The 23,473-nt window shown below is 31.4% G+C and overlaps 1 protein-coding gene across 1 annotated transcript in view; it reads left to right on the top strand.

The window, feature by feature from the left end:
* The first annotated feature begins 4,971 nt into the window (after positions 1 to 4,971).
* Positions 4,972 to 23,473, top strand: part of LOC129217282 (Kv channel-interacting protein 4-like) — a 106,657-nt gene continuing 88,155 nt past the window's right edge. Inside the window, exon 1 of the mRNA XM_054851555.1 lies at positions 4,972 to 5,088. Within this exon, the coding sequence (XP_054707530.1) occupies positions 4,972 to 5,088 (117 nt within the window). The remainder of the gene's footprint in view (positions 5,089 to 23,473) is intronic.

The raw sequence follows: 23,473 nt of genomic DNA, 5'->3' as shown, positions 1-23,473 counted from the left end.
TGGGCAGCACTTTATTTGCCACAACCTGTTTTTTTCACATGCACAATTATTGCTTTTTCACGAGTCACTACTCAGCCACTTTTAATGATATTTATGTTTGCATTGAAAATATGTACGACCAAAAGGTGAGCGATGATCAAATTATCACAACGTTGTATTTAACGAGGTTTTGTTACTGATGTCTTTAAATTACATGTCTTCTCTTCTGCGCTTACTTTTTTTCGGTTCTTCTTCATAATGTTCTTTCTTTGAAATTTTTAAAGAGCGAAATGCCTTATGAAACGATTCGAAGCACAGTGCGGAGTTCCGCATGGGTCGACTAGTATAAAGTAATTGACCAAACACTTAATTTTAATGTATTACAAAAAAGCGTGGGGGGCTTCTTATCAGTTGACTTGAATTTCTTCCATTTTTTGTCCATGCAAAAATGTAAATAGACAGCATCTCACGGTTTTTTTTGTATTACATTAAAATTAAGTGTTAGGTCAATTACTTTATATACTTATCATCCAAAGATTATTTTTTACTTTTTAGCTCATTTTGCTACGAAAGCGTGTGTTTCTTTTTTCTTTCTTTCTTTTTTTTTTATAAAGTTTTTAAACCATTATTTTATTTTACGGTTTCATTTCGACATGAATCACAGTAGGTTACTAGTATGAAAAAAATATATATTTATTGTTCTTGAAGCCTAATTTATGTTTCTTACATGGCTAAACCGTCTTTCATTGTTAAAACTGTTTGAAAACATGATTAAAACTTAAATTTTCACTTTTTAAATGTTTTCTGGTTTTTATAAATCATCTGAGCAGCATGCAAAAGCTGGAGCCAATTTAATCATAAATGAGCGAGATACTAGGTTATGAACCTCAGGCTGATCTTATTTGGTGCACTTATCTCATATAATAGAGATGGACGGGAGTGCCATCTCTAATTCGCGAGTCGAAAAAGTTTGAGAACCCCTGCCTTATACTATCCAAGGGTTATGCTGTAAATCTGTTTTTTCAGCAGATGCAGGCCGAACGCAGAGAAAGAAACATGCTTTGATTGTTAAAGCAAGAGTTCTTCACCAGATGACTCATAAAAACTAAGAAAAATATTAAACAAGTTTAAACTTAAATTTTAATTATGTTTTTTTAGCAGTTTTAACAAATAAAGATAGTTTTGCCTTGTTATAAACATAAATTAGGTTTCAATTTACAATAAATACATATATATTTTTTACACTAGTAACCTACAGTGTTCCATGTAGAAACGAAACTTACTGCAAAATAAGGTCAAGTAGTTTTATCATAACTCTTCTGTAATAACTTTTGTTTCCTGGTTTCTGCTTGCTTCTGTTGCCTCGCAATTGGAAAGTGCTTGTTGATAACATTTTATCAACTGTTAATGTTTCTTATGACGATAAAGTCACGATCTAGCAAACTTTTACTATGATACATCAATGAGGAGATGACCTTATTGGTGAAAATGACTATTTGGCTCACCCACCTTAAATATATATTGATACCATGTACACTTCGCGCATTTCTTCTTATGGCACGGATGCCACGGCTGAGAGTTTAAGAACCCCTGAATTAAAGGTTTCACATTGACAGACTAAAAAAAAAAAAAGAAAACATGAAACGGAAGAAGCTAAAAAAAAAGGTAAACAAACTGCTTACGCAAATATTGGTCAAGCCTTTAATTCTAATCAACGTTTGTAGCTTTCAAAAAAATCAACAAAACATTTTTTTTAAGTATTGCAGAGGAAGCATCATGTCTCTGGAATTCTTCTGTTTTTACCCTCAAAAACGACCAAATGTTTTTTTTTTTCATTTAGAACATGACACAACCGCCTTACAGAAATAATTCAAAAAATAGACAATTATGAAAAAATATAAAGGAAAAATAAGCGACCCTTTGTAAATGAAAAAAAAAAGAAAACGCTCAAAGAGGAATTTTCTAATTACTTTGCTCCGTATTATCCTATACCTTAAAGTCACTGTTCCTTTCGGAATAGAATTAACGATAACTTGAAGAAATGAAACAATGTAAAATGATTTTGTTATGGGAAAGCCCTTCCCATACTTGATGCTTAAAGCTTTCGGCATCGTCATTGCAGAAGTTAAAAAAATGTTTTTGCTTCCATCCTTCAATCAGGAATTTTCTTTTATTATTACTATAAAATTACAAATTTAAACTCATGTTGCAAAGGGTAAAAAAGGAAGTTTTCGTTCTTACAACAAAGTAACGGGTTTTATTTATTTATTTATTTATTTATTTTTATCTTTCTCAAGTGGAAAATTTGTAGCAGTATTATCACTCGACATATTTTCAATTGACGTCTGCTTTTTTTTTTTAAGAAATACTAAAATTTATGTACCCAAATACATTGACAAAGACTCTTTTAAATTAAGTTAAATATTTACAGTGGATTAAATTCCTATTTTTAGGCGTTATGAGATACATATCAAAAGTATTGAGCGATAAAAATCTCATTTTTCCTAAAGATAAAGGAACATATAAAAGCTTCTAAACACTTTTTTCCCCTGGAGAGTCAAAGAAAGAGTGCGCAAGATTTTCTCCTTTCAGATAGAGTATAGCTGAGATGAAAAGAGCCTGCGTCAGCTGCACGTGCGCGCTAACCCAAACAAACTCTTCTCAAACTAAAAGATCAATATTTGGCATCCTTTCGCACATTTGGCTTCAATTGTGATAAAAAAAATGCGTGTTTCCTTAAATCAAGATCTGGGTTCGCTTCCTAATGGGAGATTTTGTTTATATGCTATTTGATCTTTTAAGAACTTATATTTATTTCATTGCATTTTTTTAATTAATCGACAATCGAAAGAATGATGCATTTCAGTTAATATACATTGAAATAATATGATAAATGAAATATATTATTAAGAAAAGCTATGTCTACTGTTTTAAAAAATAGTAACACGATCTCTCGTTACTGCTTTTGCTCGTACTCTAATATTGATATTAATAAATCAGTAAGCTGAATGTTGATAACTAAATTTGCTATAGGTTCAAACATTACACATATAAAAATTATTGCATATTTATGTACATAATTACTTTTTATTTTATTAAATATGAGGCAACGTATTTAAAAATACTAGCATGTAGCTTTGTAAAAAAATTCTTAGTATAAAAATCAATTTTAAAGGTGAGCTGTAATATTAGAGACCCTTAAAGGTTTATTACCTCATCTTCTGTTGCATCTATCCCAGACTAGTAATCCAAAACAAGGCTGAAATGATGATCTGAATTTCATAATGAACTGTACGGCGTTTCCTTGAATATTCAAAGAGTTTTAATGTTTTTCTCCGAAAACAATAAGCCCTGAAATTGCGTTTGCATGAGGTATGTTATGCTTATGTAGTTTTGTTTATGTATTGTAAGTGTTTAGCTTTATTTGAAAATAAAACTATGCGTTTTTTGGCTTGGTAAAATTTTCTTATCTTTGTGATTAAGATAATATATTAGATTTCTAATCCATATCATTTAAGCGAATTTCTATATATTAGATTTTTAAAGTAAAAATGATTTTAAAATATTCTGTGAAAAAAATCTGAATTTCATTTTATTCTATGATTTACTGAGTATAACCTTAGCTATCAACTAAAGAAATTCTGCAAGAAATATATATAATTAATAAAATTAAAAGCTGGTTACTTTTACTAACAAGAGAACAACAAATGCATTTCAAGATGATAATTTATGTGATAAAATATATATTGCATGTTTAACTGATTTTCATATAGAAACTTTCACAAGATTTGTGCTTTGGGATTTCTCAAACAAGGTTGCTTCAAATTTCTTTGTGACTGTTTATTTTTCTAAATAAATATTGTGCAAGTAGAAAAAAAACATAGCAATTAAGGTTCTCGTGAATCACAAGAATATGTTTAATTTTTGAATTTTAAAATGTTTTAACTAAAAAAGCTATATTAATCAAGTAATATTTCGTTGATTGTATTACATGGGTAAATTCGAAAAGATGTTTTCAGTTTTCCTTTTCGCTAACCTAGCCATCTATTTTCAAAAAATGTTTTCTATTAAGCAAATATGTTTAATTAGAAAAAAAGCTTTTTATTGCAATTTTTAGAACTATATTTAGTTGCATTAATACGTATTTTATTATCAACATTACTTGGTTAATTCAAGTATTCGACTTACTTATAGCCATAATAAAACATTTTTTTGTTTTATAAAGTTCAAAAATTTACACGCCCATTCCTTGTTTTAAAGTAATATTCGTTTAATTTTTATACTTTCTTCTATCTGCACATTTTAACAGAATACATAATAATATTATTCTTCTAAGAACTTTAGAAAAAAACTATTTTGTATAATTACAACCTTTCAAATCAAATTAATAAACCTAAGATTGTAAAACAGTACTTTAAAACTTTTTTTGTAATGTGTGTGTGTGTTTCTAAATATTTTTTCTAAACTTAACCATTTGGGATGCTGAGCATTTAACGGAAGAAAAACTGTTTAAAATCTTGAAATATTTCCTCTCTTGTACCCATTTCTTTATATAGCTAATTGAAACGTCAACAGTACGATTTCGTATAGAGCACTCATGTTGGCGAAACACAATCAAGGAACTTGGCGACACGAGAAACGGACAATCGTACAGCAAACCTTAGCAAATCATCCACATCACATCGCCGAAACGTTGAGAGCAGCATACACAACTTTTCCAAACTCTCTCTCTGACAAAACTTTTTCCAATAGCCGTTTCTTTTTTCTCGCAAGAAAACTAAGATTTCTAACGATAGCATGTTACACTTGCAATCCGGTACGAAAACACTATTGATGCTATAAACTTTTTGGCAGAATACAACCACAGCCGTGGGTGGCGTTTTACGATTTAGGCTTAGCGGAGACGGGAGAAATAGTGGCGGTGATTCGGGCGTTCTCACGCCGCCGGATCGGCGCTCAGTGGCCGCTAGAGAGTCCGACAAACCACCGTCCATGGATACAGGTCACTACACAAGGGGTCAGGGGCCTATCAACAGCCTGGATGAACTATGCAGAAAAACTAAATTTTCAAAGAAAGAAATTCAGCTGATGTATAGAAGTTTCAAGCAAGTGAGTAGATTCTGTTTTTAGATTTGTTCCCTGAGATATCGATGACGTCATTGCAACCACTATATAACAAGTACATTACAATGTTTATTAAAAAAAAAGAAGAAAAAAGTATTATACATAATTATCAGATACATTCTGAAGCTAAAAGTAAATAATTATCCTAATTATCCAAATAAATATTTAAACCACAAAAATATTTAAATTTTCAAGAAACATCAAAACTAAGATACTGGTTGTGTAAGAATGCAAATCATTTCCAACTTTAGGTAACGGGTACGAAATTAATATCAAATGTTAAATCCAAGGCTTTTTATATTAATTATTATTTTTGCCTTTGATTCTGTTTCCTTTTTTTTTTTTTTTTTTTTTTGTATATTAGTTTAACCTTTGTGTTGGTCAATTTTTTTTCTTGCACGCTTGTCTTTTCTTAGCCATTTATGGGTTTGTTTCTTTTTTGTCTTCGTCAGTAAGCTAGTCTTGCATACATATTTATCCTTAAAGTAATTCTCAAAATAATTTTGAAAAACAATGACAAAAAAATCAATTATGGTCATATGTTTTCATGACTGAAATACTTAATTTTACTTGACTAGATACAGGCAGATCAGCTTGGAAAGATTTTCAATAACTTAATTAATGCTATTAATTGAAAAAGAGGCAAGAAAAAGGCACATACCAATAAAAATGAAATTTAATAATTAAAAAAAACAGCCACGTCAGGTCCTTAAGAAAGAAACCTTTAAAAATTTAAATGCAAAGAAACATTTTTTTCCCTTTTTTAACATTTCTTCCAAACATAGATAAACTTTTTGTTTAAAAAAAATGTAATAGGGTGTATTTTATGAAAGGTGCTATTTTGAGAGTCCACTAATGGTGTTCATGAAATATCGAATACAAACTTGATATCGATACTATTTACAACAGAATCTTCCCCATAAGGTTGGAAGACCATAACTAGTCATTTACCCTAGACATATTAATTTGCATTGTTCACTAACTTATACAAGAACATTTGAAGCATTAAACTAAGTAATATATGCAAATTATAAGTCTGAAAACTTCATTCTGCGAAGAGATACTTAGAAACTATGAGGAGAAGATTTAAGTTTATCAGAGAAGTTTGTGCTCTATTGAACATAAGTACAAATATCAGAGCAAGTTCCAGCTGACTGACATTCATAGAGCAAAACAAAAGAACCATTTAGTAACATTCAACACAAAACATATATCAAATCAACATACTTAACAGTCTCGAACATTTTTTTTTAAAGTAATTCAAATTGTATACTTTTAAAAAATGCATACTTTCGGTTAGACTTTATGGTTTACCCTACTATTCGCCGACATTTTAAACTTCCTCTCCCTTAAATATATCAAAAGGAAAGGTTGAAATCAAAAAACGGAAGGAAAGAAATTTCGTGTCGGTGAAAACTACACCGACTTTACAAGATACTCATAATTTTGCGTTGTAAATGTCAGTCACTTCATGGAATTTCATTCATGGAATTGCACCAGGACACTGAAATTTGTAATGCAATAATCCTTAAGCGTCCATAGTGCTCATATACACAGTATTTTTGAGCTGCAAAAGCATCTTTCGCATGTATCGTGGAAAGATGTCGTCAAAAGCGCATTGCGAGTGCTAAAAATAAAACTGTGTTTCTACAGAAACACAAACATAAATAAACGTTTGCAATATTCTCATATAAATAATAGTCGATGATCGAGCAACCCAAGTGTTTCAACAATGGAACTCGCGCCATGGCATGATAATTCAATAATGTGTTTCGGTAATGTGTAACGTGCAGGAAAAGGCTTTAATGTGACAACGCTGAACTGCATCCGGTAACTTAACTGTTTTACTGCTAAGACAGTCATTTTAGGGGTATGAAGAATCAAAATAGTGGTTGAAAATTAACGCTATCTAGTGGAGTTTAGGGTCAATCCACTGAAGTTAGGATTAAAATTTCAAATTTCAAAATATCACCAAATTGCTTCCTTCAAATACATAATTGGAAACGAGTTGTGAATGATGAAAATAAAAATGTGTTTCTGCATATAAATAAACGTAAGAAAAAATTTATAGTAATGTCTGGAAACAATCGAAATACTTCTTTATATTTCCAGAAATATTTTAGCAAAAAAGTAATTAAAAAAAAAACATCTGCAAATAGTTATTATGTGCCAGATAAAGTTGAGAGTCAAGATTGTTGTTATTGCTGTTATTGTACCTAAAGTATATCATGATATAAAAATGTATCTATTATTTCAATTTATAGTAGAGCTAAAATGTTTATAATGACCATACGACAAGCACTAAAATGTTAGCGCTTGGTTTTTGGCGTTTTCACAATTACATTAATGAAATGTTGGTTTCATTTTATTTATTTATTTTTTAGTTCAATGGTAATCACTAACTTCAAATCCTTTAAGAAGCAAATATTTTTTACAGATACTATTAGGTGAGAATGGTTTTTGTAAGTCCGTAAAAAAGAGAAAGTTGAATAATTCAACATTCTCTAGTTTTTCTTAAATGCACCAAACAATTTTGGGCATAACTTCGAGTCTTAAGAAAAGTAGTCAAAGAGAGAGAAAAAAAGGATAATTTAAAGGCAATTGATGATAATTTAAAGGCAAAGTCATGCGAGAGAAAATGTATCATGCTTTTATTATTATTATCATTTTATACAAAACTCTATGTTATTGAGAAACGTAATACGAATAGTTACGAATTTTTATTTATGTAGTTAAACCACATATGCTAATTGAAAATACCAATGAATTTGTATCTTTCCTTAATTTGGAATTTAGCAACTAAGAAAAAACATTTTCTTTAAAAGAAAAAGCTGGCACACGACAACAACAACAACATTTGAAAAATATTGGAGAGACAAAATGTCTCGATATAAAATGGTACTTAGCAAAACTCGGCTTTAGTTTTTATTTTTGTTGCGCTTCATTTCTAACGGCTCTTGTTCTTAACGGGTCCATATAGGCTGTATTCAGCTATGTTTTATTAAATAAATACAAAGCCGATTTTAAAGTAATCTTATCATTGGTTTGTGAAACAGCGCAAGTAGGGTAACACCCCCCAGTAATTGGCAGGTCACCAGTGATTGGCACTTCGAACAAAAATGTCCTAAAATAAGATTTATATCCAACCTTTTAAAAGTAGAAGGCTATATACCAACTGAATGTACATTTACGTTAAAGATAATAACTTCAATTCATGTTACTAAATGGTAGCAGAGTATAGGAAAGAGAAAAATTTGTGGCTAGTGTCAAATCAGACATTTTTGTTGAAAAAGCTTCTTCTCTGGCTTAAGGGAGCATGGCGTATCAATCCATTAAAATCTGACTTAAAATATATTTTAAATTTTGGTTGTCAAAAGTTGTGTTTAGTTGAAAAGTGCTACTTTAAGTAGGTAGATGTATATTTTTGTTCCTTTTTGGATTTTTGAAGTAATGAGGGATGCCATTTAGTGGTGCTTCAGTTTTGCTAGTCTCCAGTAATTGGCACATATGCGAATAGTCTCTAATGTGTTGTGCAAGTGTCATTAGTTTGATTTTTGATACTTTGACAGCAACTATATTATATAGGTTGTACTATTTATTTGGTTCCTACAGAATCTGTTAAGTTTTTAAGAGAAATAATAGAGAAATCAATAAGTTTAGCCATCACAGTCAGTTATTGCGACTGTAAAGAATTGATTTATACTTTATGGTCCCTTAGAATCATCTGGTAATGTTTTTTTTTTTTTTTTTTTTGTGGAAACAGTTATATTCGTAAAATTGAAACTGCATTCCGACTGATGAAACAGCAATTATCTCAATATTTTTTTTCCATGTAACACTCCAAATTTATTTTTAGTTCTCTAAAATACTTTTTCAATCTCAAGATGTGTGATTTAACATTAATTTACATACAATTACCTACTTTAAACTAACATTAATTATGTTTCATTTGATGATAAAATTTGTATCTAATCTAAAAGTAAAAAAATTAAGTTATTTTTCAGTTCAATTAACATGTGTCAATCACTGGATCTCAAAGTGTTATACACTGGGGTATCAGATGACAATTACTAATGATTTTGGTAACTTTTTATACATACATTTTTATAAAAATAACTATTAAAATATTTTTGCTTTTAGTGAACTAAATAGTTGCACAGATGTGCATTCTTTGATAGAAAAATATTTGCGAGAAAATATTTTTTTTTCTAAGTAATGAAAACAGGAGTAAGTTTAATTACAAACTCTTTAAGTGCCAATTACTGGGGTCGTTACATTACAAACGCTAAGTTTAAAAAGAAATTATTTTTTATCAGTTCATATTGTTAAAATATGAGCGGCATTGCACGATCATCTTTGTTTATATTAAATGCATTATGTTGGAATTAATTTATTTTACTTTGACTGAACATGTAAGGTAACGCTATTAGTTATATATTTTTATAAATAAATATTTTCTGTTATCATTAACTCATAGTTATTAATAATATTTGAGTTTTATTTGAGCTTGCTTGCGTTAAAAGTAATTCACCAGGTAAATATGAATTCCCTAGTCGTAACAAATTATTAAATTTAAAGCTCTATTTTTGAAGCTATCGTTCATACGCAGTTCAGAGAAGGTTACATCTCTACATAGTATAAAATGAAGTCCCTAAAAAGCGTCTGTGTGTTTGAACTCACAAAACTCGAGAACTTCCCGACCGATTGCGCTAAAATTTTTACAGTTTGTTCCTTTAAGTCCTGAAAAGGTTTGCAGAATATGGGGGTGAAAAATTACTTGCGCATATTAATATTACATATCGTTAGAAAGGGTAGAATTTTCCGCGTTCTACGCAATTTGATTCAATGCTCTAATTTAATTACGGCGGGAATTATTTGCGTTTTTAGCTGGAGTTTTTTAAGGCTTAGCTGTAATTTAAGCACTACTTTCTTCATTAAATAAATCAATAAAAAGCGAAGGAATTGTCCCACAGCTTTCTTTTTGACGCCATTGGAAAAATCTACCTTTTTTACTTCAGATCTAACTCGACCTATGGTCGAAAAAATAAGCTTTTATCTCAAATGGAAAAAAAGTTACAAGCCATTTTAAATCAAGTTTAAAAAATCATGATTCCATTCAAATAGTGAAATATTTTCCTTCGCATTTTAACTCCTTAAACTTATTTTATTTTGTGTTTCCATGGTTACACATTTCAAATCCATCTTTCTGGATTTTACTTCTTAAAAGTATTTTAACATCTGTTGTCATTGTTTGAAAAGGAAATCTTTATGTTTTTTCTTTTCACGTCTGATTGTTGAATATGCGTCACTTGACGTAATTTTTATTTTCAAGGAGAACCGGGCAAAGCCGGGCAACGCAGCTAGTTTGTTTTATACGTTATTCTTTATTCCATAATAAAAAATGAAATAAGTACGAATTTGTGTTATGGTGTATTTGTACTGGTTGTATTTGGTGCTGTTGTAGTAAATTACACTTTTTTTCCTGATATTTTGAATAGTTACGCATAGAAATATAAATTTATAAGAAAGTGAATAATCTGTAGACTACAAAAATGACTGAAAATTTTTCATAATTGCAGCAATGAAGTTTTTTTATTATTTATTTATTTCTTATTCTCTTATTTTTAGTACGTTCTTACGCATTTATTTTACTTATTTTTTTATGTGATAAGCATTAAGAAATGCCACCTAAATATGCTCTGAATTATATGTTCGAGTTATAAGAAACACTGTCTCAAGTTTAGGAACACCGAATTGTAAGAGAAAATTGCAGAAAAAAATCTATCAGCTGTGCGGAAAAAGGACAATACGTAAAACAACGTGGTTTTCAAATCTCGCTCTATTTTTTTTTTAATATACTATTAACATTTTTTCGCCTGATTGAAGAATAGGTTTCTTATCACTTTGAAGTACGTGAAAATGTTTTTAATGCACATTTGAATCGGTTAATTTGTTTTACTTTCTGCCCAAAATTTATAGCTTATAGTTATTTTTTCTCTATCTTTCTTTCACCTTACTTTTTTTGCAATAATTAGAGAAGATAAGTTTTCAAATGATTAAAAGGTGCTGTAAGTTTTGCGATGTCCAAAACAGAAACAAAGTTTAAGTCAGTAAGCTGTAAGTCTCCCCCTCCCCCAAATTAAAAAAAAACGGAGCTCAGGCAGAACTATAAGCATATACAAACAGCCCGATCACTATCTCCATAGATTGCAGTTTCGTCCTTGGTATGGATTCACCAGTCTGCAACAGTCAATAACGGCGCAGTAAGCAGTTTTTCTCTTATTAAAGTTGATATCACCTTTGAACTGATAGATAAAGTTAATTTAACACAGCATAGACAGTCCGCAAGCATTGGTGTATCCCAACTCGAAAAACGTATGCATTGAACAGGTTTACGTAGCCAACTATAAGTATCATAACATGTTATTACCCAAAGATTTTGCCTTCATTTTTCGAGCTGAGCAACATTTTTGGTTGTTTAATGCTTACTGTCGAGGCTGTGCTCAATTAGTTTTAGCCACCAGTTTTAAAGGTAATATGTCAGCTGAAATGAGAGGACTACTGCATCCAGCTCGACTATGACTATTTCAGACTGATAAGCTCTTAACAATGACAAAGCTGCAGTCTATGGAATCAGTAACCGGTTTATTGGATTTAACTCTTAAGTTGGCTTATTAATCTGGAACTAAAATTAACAACCTATCGGTAGCTTTGACTTAAAATCATAAAGAGGTCAGTACAAAGTGGTTATAAAATGGATGCATAATGAACTTAAGCATTTAGATCGTAAGTTCAGAAAAGGTATTTCCGATGAAATTCACATTGCAGTCTTAAAGTGAGCCATGGTTTTTTGTTAGTAATTTTAGTCGCTAAAAAGGAAGATTTAAAAAAAATTAAAACACAAAAAATCCTTCAGTATGATTGTAAAGTATTAATAAGAACTGGTATAATGAACTATAGTTTTCCTTTGGAATAATAAATTGATCTGAGATAGGACATCAAATATCATTTCTGGCCTGGTTAACATGTTTGTTGAAATGCATGCTATAGCGCGAAGTTGAACTGTAAAATGCAATTTTGATTAATGAAATATAGTTATTCTTAATTTTGTTTTCTGTATGAAAATTAGGTTCACTGAAATCCGAAACATATGTCTGCAACTTGGTACAATTCTAGATGGATTTTTTTTAATGTAAAATATTTTTATATTTGTTGTTTGTCCCATAACGTAAGATTTTAGAAAAACTTAAAATATTCTTATTTAAAAAAACTTACCTTACAAAAGTAATTGAATTATTTACATGTAAAATATAATGCTATAAGTATAAACTAATAAAAAAAATTTTTTTTGCATAAACTTTGCTTCCGTCATCATTTATTTGGGTTAACTTCCAGTTTCGGCAGAAAATATCAATTTGTGTAATGTAACTCACCTCGACTTTTTCTATTACAGCTTCAGCGCCATTATTAATGCAGGAGTATTTAGTGGAAAACCCTTCACGCTATATTGAAGGCACAAAAATATATTGCATTATGTTATTCCTTTATAATAAAAGCATCCCATTGTAATCTTTATGAATTCATGTCATAAACACACTTTTCTTTTCCTATACACATAAATTATTTCTATCAAAGGATATTGCATCGCGAAGACTTTCCTTTATGAGTTTTCTCATACAAGCGTCAATTTTGTAAGCTATTCCTACAATAACTAAGTACGGATGGAATTTCTGGAATAATCAATATTAGAGGCATACCGGAGATTTGTAAAATCTTCTCTAATTTTAAAGTATAGGATATGCAGTGTGTTTTTAAAATTGAAGAAAAAAAGTTTAATGTATCGGTGTTTCTAAGCTTTGCCACATGCTATTTATTTTAATTAGGTAACATTTTGACAGGAAAGTCTTTCTTCTGGCAGCAAATTTACTTGGTAATACTTTATTGTTAAATTGCTTGGGATATTAGATTTTTACTAAAGTCTACTCAAAAATTAATTATTAAACAAAGTTGGTAATACAAATAAAACACGTAAAAGCAATTGAATTTAAGTGCAAAAACAGAATTTTCGAGACAACAGTTACAAATGGGAGAAGTTACTCTCATCTGTTTTGAGATTCTGTTAGTATTGATATACAACAGGATTTTGGCAAATCATTTAATTGAGAAACATGCAAGGTGACCATAATTAAACGACCCTGCTTCAAAGTTATCCATCGAAGAAACTCTTTCTCAGATAATGGGGTCTAAGGACCTTTAACCTTCAAAATTTTCGATTTTCTGGGAAAAATATATGTTATGTATAATTTAATTCTGAACAATTTGATACTTTATTTATTACCATGCGCAAAAAACTTTTCAAGTTATCGTAAAAATGCGTAAAATTTCCCGATAGAGATTTATGTTAACAGCAGCTGTTTAAGCTTTTTTTTTTCCAGGTGCCGGTTTCTTCGGTTTTCTCGTTTTGCGAGCATGATATCTCAGAAAGTTTCTTATATATTTCCGTAAAACTTTTTATGCATGTTTGTCTGGTATATTTTTATGATCTGAACCTAAATTTTAACTAAAAATAAAAGTTAATATTTAAAAAAAAAAAAAAAATTGCCCAAAATTTTGGAAATTTTCGAAAGTAACTTTTGATACAAACAAATAAATGAATAATTTTAAAAAAGTAAATAAATTTAGATTCAGGTCATAAATATAAACCAGATAAACATACATTAAAAGTTTTACGGAAATATATCAGAAACTTTCTGAGATATAATGCGAGCAAAACGAGAAAACCGAAGAAACCGGCACCTGAGAAAAAGACTCTTAAACACCTGCTGTTAACATCAATCTCTGTGGGGAGAGGTTACGCATTTTTACGATAACTTAAAAAGGTTTTTGTGTATAGAAATAAGGTATCAAATTGTTCAGAATTAAAATATGCATAACATATATTTTTTCTAAAAAATGGAAAATTTTGAAGGTTAAAGGTCCTTAGACTCCAAAGAAATTTTGTGTCGAACATAATGAAAGGATGTGAATTTGTTTGAGGGATTAAAAAATAGTTCAAATTTTTTCCGCCATAAGGCGTTTTCAATAAATTAAACATTTTTTAACCAAAAATTTAAGGTAGTTTTTAAACATATTGCACCATAACATGTTCGTAATAACGAGTAGCTTTTTTAGCTACCTTCTGGAATTGTAAGAAAACTTGTTCTACAGTTGATCACACTGGGCAGTTGCTGCACTGGGAAATGCATGTTGTGAAATGATGGCGTTAGATAGTGTCTTAAAACGACCAAGTTACATGATTAAGCTCGACTTGCAAGATATATTTCAAACAGCTGCTACTTAGGAATTTGACTAGGTTGAGGTCTCGTAATCGTTCACTGATCACTGGAGTAGGAGCTTATCGCACGTTACCCTGTGAATAGATTTTTGAGGATGTCGTCGACACAATGACTGGGTTGAGGATTTGCATATATTTTGAATATATGCTACTCCTATATTTTTTGAAGATTATTGTCAGAATGAAGAAAAATACGGACCAATCTACTGTGTGATTTCACTAAAGCTAAGAAAATATTATTTGGATAAAGGTAGTCGTTTACTTAAAAAATAGTACTGCAATTAACAAAACCTGCTGTGCAGTAAAAAAACAAAAAATAAGTTATTTGCCTCTTTCTTCCATCTGACATGCTACATAAACATCTAATTCTTACATGATTTGTTCTTTTTATTTCCAGTATGTGGTAGAAAGAAGCTAAAAATGGTTCCTTTTTTAATTTCTGCATGTGGCGAAAAACTCTCTATACTCTAAGAAATTTCACACCCCTCTTTTAAATTCGAAATTTTTAAGCAATCACGATTGTTTATTGCTTTTACTTAACCGTAGTTAATGTTCCTTTGATCCTAAGCATTGCGTCCATGCCCTCCGAAATCGACTGTCTTTACATCCGACTAGCTTTTACCCGCGGCTTCGCTCACGTTGATGTAGTTTTTTTTTTTTTTTTTTTCAATCGATTCAAGTTAATGGTCAACAGAGACAGAGGTCAAATAGTTACCAAAAAAAAAAAAAAAAAGGTTTGTCCCCAGTTTCGCCGAAATTTCAAATTGCCTCCCCCTGTAATACATCAAATGGTATGATTAACAATGAAAATTAGGGAGGGGGGGAGGTTAATGAAATGTCAACGAAACTGGTATAACACACAAAAAATCGCCCAACATAAATCAGGAAAACGTCCAGGAGTTGTAAAGAAGTTAGTCTGGGTAATTTTCAAAAATTCCAATTCGAGTGAGGTCAACAATTCTTAAATAAAGTCAAACATTTCCCTTATAATTCCGATCCCCGCCAAATGATGTCCAGCGCTACACCGGCTATCTAAATTATTGTATAGCTTCTTACCGTTGAAATCGTCACGAAACAGTAACTACAAATCCTGATTCTAATAATATTCTTTTAGAGTGAGAACATCAAACCTTAAAAATCCCTATCAGAGGGAAATCAACTGTTTCTAAATAACTTAAACGGTACTGACTAAAATACCAAAAAGTTCGGAGTAAATATACCATTAAAATCAGAGTAAGCACAGCAGTTTTTTTTAGTTACCATTTAAATGAGGACAATAGTACAAATAACTTCTCATTTCGGAAAGAGAAACATGCCCTAAAGTCTCCATTAGAATGGTAATATCAGCGTTTTCAAATAACATCTCCCTCTGAAGTCCTCCGTCATAATTATTTCCAAAAATCTTCATCAGTACAGGTCCGATGGCATAAAAAAACAAATTTTAAAAAAAAGAAAGAAAGAAAGAACAATATTCTCTAATGTCGCCATTAAAGTAGGGACATAAATTTTACAACATCCTAATTAACATAATTAATCCTTAAAAACACGCACGAAAAAGAAAAAAGAAAATTAGAACCTTCATAAAAATTTAAAATAATTCGTCAATGCGCTAAAGTAGTCACCTTCTGATACTGGAGATAAAAATTGGTTTTGGCGGATTAATTTACAGTTAAATAGTAGTTTCAATATTATTTAAGCTTGTTGTTTCAGTAATTTCGTGGATTAATTTTACCTTCAATACCTTCTACATAGTATTTAATGATCTTTTTACCAAAAATAATTTGGCGAAATTTTTACATTTTAATTCATTTTTTGCAATGGCTGTAGCACCAAGATTTTTGAGCACTCGTCCCGACAGCGTTGTCGAATAAATTTTTAAAATGTCATTTTGTTTCATTTTCTTTTTTTTTCTATTTTTAATCCCCGACACACAAAGGGGGTTATAAGTTTGACGTGTCTGTGTATCTGTGTGTCTGTCTGTGGCACTCTAGTGTCTAAACGGGGGACCTATTTTGAAAAAAAAAAAACTGTTCAAAAGGAGAGTTGATCGAGAGTGTTCTTAGCTAGGTTGCATCTTTGGATGACAATAAATAACGAAGATATTAATTAAAAACCTATAAATGTTTTTTGTGATTTTTGCAGTGAAAACATAGTTAAAATTTTTTAAAATTGGTACCAAAATAAACAGAATTTTTTTCCGCATCTTATAGAATGTGTTAGAAACTTAGATGTTTCATAGAATTCGAATTATAACGTTTTTTAAAGCAGATTTTAATAATGGCTAAGCCTTTATTCATGCGATTTATAACTGAATTCATTGTTGGCGGACAAGGAAATAAAACGCAAATATTTAAAATTTTTATATGTTGTTTAATAGCAAATAATACACTTGACATTGATTTTTAATAATATAAGGCTTTTAATACAAAATTAAAAATTTAAAAAACCCCGACTGAGTCGCAACTATAGAATCAAGAGGGATAGATGAAAACACTTTTAAAAGCCATATCCTGCTGAAATTGCCATCTTCAGCAGAAAAATCAGAGCTTTCGATGAACATATAATGTTAATATGTGCGAGTATTTTTTCATCCCCCTATTATAGAATGTATACGAAAATTATGTTTTATCACTATGGGAGATTTTGCCCCATATAACGGGATGAAAACTACCCTATACGTTATTCTGATGCATAAGCTATATTATTGTAAAGTTTCATCAAAATCCATTCAGTTGTTTTTGCGTGAAAGAGTAACAAACATCCATCCATCCATACCAACAAACTTTCGCATATATAACACTAGTAAGATAATATCTCAACTTTACACAATCAATTTAGGACAAATATAGCATCCAGCAACCTACAGCCAGCCCGTGGCATTCACTTGAATTTTGACGTCTTGAAATCGAATTTTATTTTTCGCAATTATGATTGTGATAGGAGTTAATTGCGTAAACAAGAAATTTAACGAGTAGAGTCCTGTGGCATTTCGTGATAGCTAAAAACATCTATTGTATTTAAGAAGTCAAAATTTACGTGAATGCCATTGGCAGGATGATTAATGTTCCTTTTTTTTTTCTCTTTCATTTTTTTTAATTGATTTATATTATTTTCGAAAAAAATACCAGTATTTCCATCAGTACTACTTGAATGGCAAAAAATTGTTCAATTAAATATTTCTTCAACCACAGTCGAACATAACAAACAATTTTGTTCAATTAATAAACAAACGGTCGCGTGCAGACTTATTGAAGCACTGTATTTGCTTGTTTCACGAAAGAAACAAAAGCCTTAATTTTTAAAAAGATTAGACTAATGAAAATCAGTTGCAACATATATATTTATATTCAAAAAATCACTTTACTAGATAAAAGCTTCAAAACATCCTGCAGAAATGTCAACTGTTGAAGCATTTCTACTGGGACTTATTTTATTTAGTTACTGTTTCACTAGAATAACTCTGTGTAGTTCCCGAAATTCCCTGAGGTCGATACGAAATTCAATAAGAGTAACTTCTCTCCCTATAATGCTGTTCGCAAGTTAAGAAGCACCCGTGCCAAAATTGCGAAGAGCTGTCAAATGTAAAATTTATCGTGAATCGTTCTAATCTGAGCAAAGTGATATAAATTACTGTTCTAGCTATATGAAATACAAACACGTTTTTCTTCACCTCAGAGAATTTTGTAAAATTTGTAAAAATAAAATGAGAAAGAATACTATTCCATTTATTGTAACATATGTTTCTTATGAAACTACATTCATTTCAGGTAGTCGCTTTTATGAAGATGAATGCTTTCATAAAATATGAGCCATAAATCGGCATACGTTTTAATTGTTTTACTCATCTCAAATCTATTAAAATGCAAAAGATGATAGATTATCAGCAAGATACTTATAAGATGCAGATCATTATAAAACAACCATTCATCCTTCACACTTCAGGGTCTTCTGTACTTATCACTATTTGTGGTTTAACCGGTTGGGTGGGGCCCTAAAAACAGCTCAGATTTTTTGATCCAGACCAGAAGCCGAGCAGTTCCTGGTACAAAACTCCGAGAGCTATCTATTTGCTTGGATAACTTTGTAACCACGACCTATTTAACGTGCACCAGTCACCATTAACGAATGCGGAAGATCTTCGACAGGCTGGGGTCGAACCCGGGACTCTTCAGTTATGAGTCCGACGCCCTACTGATCCAGCAACCACTGCGTTATCGTCCTCTAGACGACCCTGAACTTGACCCCCGGTTGTTCACCAGAATGAACTATCTCGTGCTGTATGACAATACTAGTGCTTCAGTGCTAAAAAGCAGAAAGTCTTGAAAAAAAAAACTCGACTCTTAGCAGCAGAAATGCGGATCGTTTCAGGTGTTTTACTAACTTGATAGCACGAAGCTGAAACGTAGTTTTTTCCACGTTTTTTACCAGCTGAACTACACGGAACGCAAAACTTTACTTGTGTTTTACCGAGAGGTGCGGAGTCGAAGCAAAAATGACCGGCTCCGATCCCGATTCCGGGAATGTTAGAGCCTTCGACTCCGAATCCTTTACCCCAAAATCAGTCCAACTCTGACTCCTCAAGCACTGGCAGAGGTTTAGACTTTTCCACACCTCTGCCAGCGCTTGAAAAGTCAGAGATCTACTCCTAGGGAGATTGATCTACTCCGATGGTTCGAGTTTTAAACCTTCGACTCCCGACTCTAACTCCTCTTCCCCAGAACAAGCCAGACACCAACTGCACGTCTAACTTAGAATCTGATCCCGCAGCCCTTTTTACTAACTTAATTGCACGAAACAGAAACGTGGAACCTTCCTAGTATTTTATGTACTCGAAGCAAAAACGTGGACCCTTCCATGCGTTTTACCAACTTTTTTGCACGAAACAGAACTTGGACTCTTCCAAGTATTTTAACAGAATTTTTAATACAGCACAAAATGTGAACCCTCTGTAAAAGGAAAAAATGTCGCAATGCTGTATAAAGGCATTCTACTACATACAAATATGTACTACGAGCAAGGAGATTATAAGACAGAATTTAAAAATACTGACATGAATAAAATATTAAAATGCATTGAAATATTTACACGTTTTAAAGGACGTTAAGCATGTTATTTGGCTTGAAGGAGTATAGATGGCCATCAAAAGTGTGGATGTATCATTATAGAGTCAAGCCCAACCCAGATGATCTGAAGAATTACCGACACTAACTATGCTATAATCAAATCCCCCCCTCCCTTACACACGCAGAGAAAACTAATTTCTGCACAAAAAATTTGATACTACTATGAAAATTATTTTCCGAGTTATGAAACTCAGCGTTTCAAGACTTACACAACTTTACACTCGCAGTCGATAACAACTTTCAGGGGGAAATACAGCGGCTAACAAGTGTTTAAAATTAAATATGTGCATAGAGTTCGTTTCTCCAATTGTACGAGGTTTAGTACTGTGTTTTTATGTATCTTCTTCTACACGGTCCCTTAAATATTTAAACTCTATATTTTCCTTTACTTTTGTTAAATGTTTCCAATTTAGCTAATTGGATTTTTAGTTTTAATGAAGATATTTCCCTAATTATAAGTTAGGGGACCTGTGGTCCGTATAAAAATTTAAATTTCGTATATTTTTACTAATTTACTCTTTAGCTTCTAACGTTTAATATCATAACTCTGCACCTTATTTTCTTCCTTTTTGCAATTGGAAAAGAAATTGTCCAAGTGCGTGTTGCGTAAGTAGAGGTCTTGCACGTTAAACGGGGACAAGCTACGTCCCCGTAGCATAAGAATCAGTTTTAGACAAAATCATCCATTAAACCTTCATGTATATTTTCTCTCTCGGAATTTTGTTGAATTATTTTTTGACTTTGCGACATGAGAAAGGTTCCTACCTAAAGATGCAGAATTTAAGTTTAAATTTTGATTTTTAACTTAATTAATTCGCATTCTAAAACATAGCTAATCAAAGGAAAATCTACAGGTGTATGTATGTTTACATTTAAAAGTTGCATTGACTTATAAATAAGTGAGCGATGGATGACAATTCAAGGGGAAAAAAACGTTGACTACATTATTAGCTAATTTCTCCAATACTATAGCATGTAAACTATCTATAACAGTTTTCAGGCAAGATGTCCTTTATTGCTCATAATTTTCGTTAAATTGTCTTGGAAATTATCACACACAGGGTTGGCTGCGACAATTTCTTTTTTTAATTGAAAAAAGATTAATTTTGTTACCGAGTTATGTTCAAAGTTGGATTACTTACATATTGATCCCTCTATATGTCGCAACTGTTATCAAACCTCATTCAAATTATTGTCAACATTAAACTTGTAATTGAAGGGATTAAATCTGCATGTAAATAACTGTTTGTGATACCCAAATGGTCAATAAATGTATTCAGTCCTTTGCTGATTGGAAAAGGGTGCAATGTGTCAAGAATGCATTTCGCGTCAATCATTAAAAATATATGTATCGAATTAGAATATCAATTAATCATAATTAAGCTAATGCGAAATTTTGTATAATTACCCGTGACATATTTTATTTGCAATGTAATTCTTAGTAAACATAAGGTGCGAGCGAGAAATGAAGAATGTATTATGATTTTTAAACGAAGAAAATTCACGGTGGAAACTACACAAGGACTATATATTCATCGGTATTTTGACTTGATGAGGAAAAACACGTCTTTTTTCTTGAAGTTTCAAAATCTTAAGACCTAGGCATTCCTTCACAATAGCGTAAAATGTTGTAAATTATATTAATAATTTCTCTGAATTATCATAAATTTTCAAGAATTTTCACTGAAGTTCTGTGCAACTCTAAGCAATTTACTCGGCAGTATAAAATTATTTGCAAATGCTAAGAATTGCTCTAATAAAAGGATAGAAAAGAAGAACACACTTCAACGACAAAAAGCTTTCTGAAAAACTTTCTGTTATTTATAATTTCATTACTAACTCTTTTGCCATGTGAATAGTAATTTAAAACTAAAAACTCCACACGAGGACGGGATTTTAAAGTCAACATTTTCCAAAGTGTTTTCTTGCTCTAACCAGAAAACTAAGCGCTAGTTTTAATCTCTATAAATTTAAAAATAACGTCAAAGAAATTGAAATTTTTTCAGTGGCGGGCCTGCGTCCAGGAAACCTCACAGTACCTGCAGCCCTGAAGTTTTGTTACAAAATTACTTCGAGCCCTAGCGCTTTGCTAGTTTGAATTTTTTTTTAATTAAATTTTTGCGCTCAAATATTACGCTGGGATTCGAAATTAAGGCGTCCTAGTCTCTACTCGATTCAAGCACGGAAATAAAGATCAATTATCAGTAATTAATTAATGTTACTGGATACTATTAATTTGAAAGCGACTTTTTAAACGTGCAAAACGACCGTTTTGATATGTACAAGAGGTCTTTAAGCTATAAAATTTGGTATTAGTTAGTTTTAACCCTAGGGTAGGTTTGGTCTTTAAAGCATTTTTTGAAAATAACTTTTTTATGTATGTATTTGCCAGGTTTCTTTAGTTTTCCGGTTGGCATAAGCTTTTAATATTTTCATAAATCTAATTAGCTTTTTACTGAAACTATCTTCTATGGGAAGGGAAGCATGATTGTTAGTTTGTCCTAACCGTAAAGTGTATTTTAATCCGATTCTTCTTAACAAACACTTTATATCTTCAGGAACCACATAAGACTTTGAAGCAATCTTCGAGGGTTTTTGAGTGGCAGCTGGCACGGGACGGAGTTCAACATTAATGAAAAAAAAACTACATTGTTAGCATTTGATAGAGCATAGTAAAAAATATTTATGAATGCATAAGCAATTGGCCTTAGTGTCTCTGTTATCGAGATTTAATGCCTTGAAGTCTGTCGAATTTTAAGAAAAATAGAAAAATTTAGAGAGTTTTGGTGAGTTATGTGTGACAACTTTTACACGCCTTGCAGATGCATATCCTACCACATGGAGTTAGAGAAATAGTCGGTAGGAAATTGGTCTCCAAAATCACGCCAAGTCTTTACATTTGGTGCTTTTCTTATTAAAAGTTCAGGATGCTTTAATCCTTTATATCTCCATAACAGAGGCACAAAGGCAAATAGTTTTTGTAACAAATAAGGTCTCAAGATGCTCTTTAGATCGATTCTTCATAAAATTCAGAATTCGCATATCCCATTAGAAATTAATTAAGAAAATGGTTTCAAACAAATTGTATAAAACCTGTAACACAATGTTTCAAGGTTTAATTTCTTTCAAAAGTATTTTCTCAAAATAATGTATTTTGCATGAGAAACTATTATTTAATTGTATATTAGAATTGCCTGAAAATCTTTACTAAGACAAGAATTTTCTTGGGAGAACATATTACTAGGGGATAGCACGCTTCATTTTCACGTTTAAAGCGTTCATTCGGACCTCCGTGGCTCTAAGATAGAAGCTTCGCTTCGATTGCCGGAGGTCGTGGGTTCCGACCTGGTCCCTTGGTGTCATTTCCTCTCTTCGTGCTGTAAATCTTGCTTGTGCTGTCCTATATGTGAACAAAAAAGTCCAACTTCTTGGGACAATGGCATCCCATTTCTTCATAGTGATTATTAATAATGAACATAACAACAACAAAGTGTTCCTCCAATAACTTGTTCAAACATCACAAGGAGTAAAATAGTTAGTGGAGTGAAGAGCTTCATATAAACCGGTCTGCTGGCAGCATAAAGACTGCCACTGTGTAATAAGGAGTTTTTGACTGACATTTGTGTTTTTTATTCTTGTGGCTTTTATAATTCAAGCGCAATATAGCGCTTCCCGTAACGATGACTGAAAGATCTGCAGACATATACTTCATTCTGGCTAAGTTGGGTCCTGAAAGCTCAAAGTGTTTTTTAGTACAATGTAGAATTATTGTCTTATAAATATTAAAGTCTCAAGTTTTGAATAAGAAACCTTCTCCGAAGGTTATACGGCATCACTTGACGCTATTCGAAATGCAGAGAAACTTTGTTTGTCCCTTATATTTTATTTATGACATTTTCACCCTAATTTTGAG

Source organism: Uloborus diversus, chromosome 2 (assembly GCF_026930045.1).
Source record: "Uloborus diversus isolate 005 chromosome 2, Udiv.v.3.1, whole genome shotgun sequence".
Taxonomy (NCBI): Eukaryota; Metazoa; Arthropoda; class Arachnida; order Araneae; family Uloboridae; genus Uloborus; species Uloborus diversus.
The sequence above is the reverse complement of the archived record's forward strand: the minus strand, read 5'-3'. Positions and strand labels throughout refer to the sequence as shown.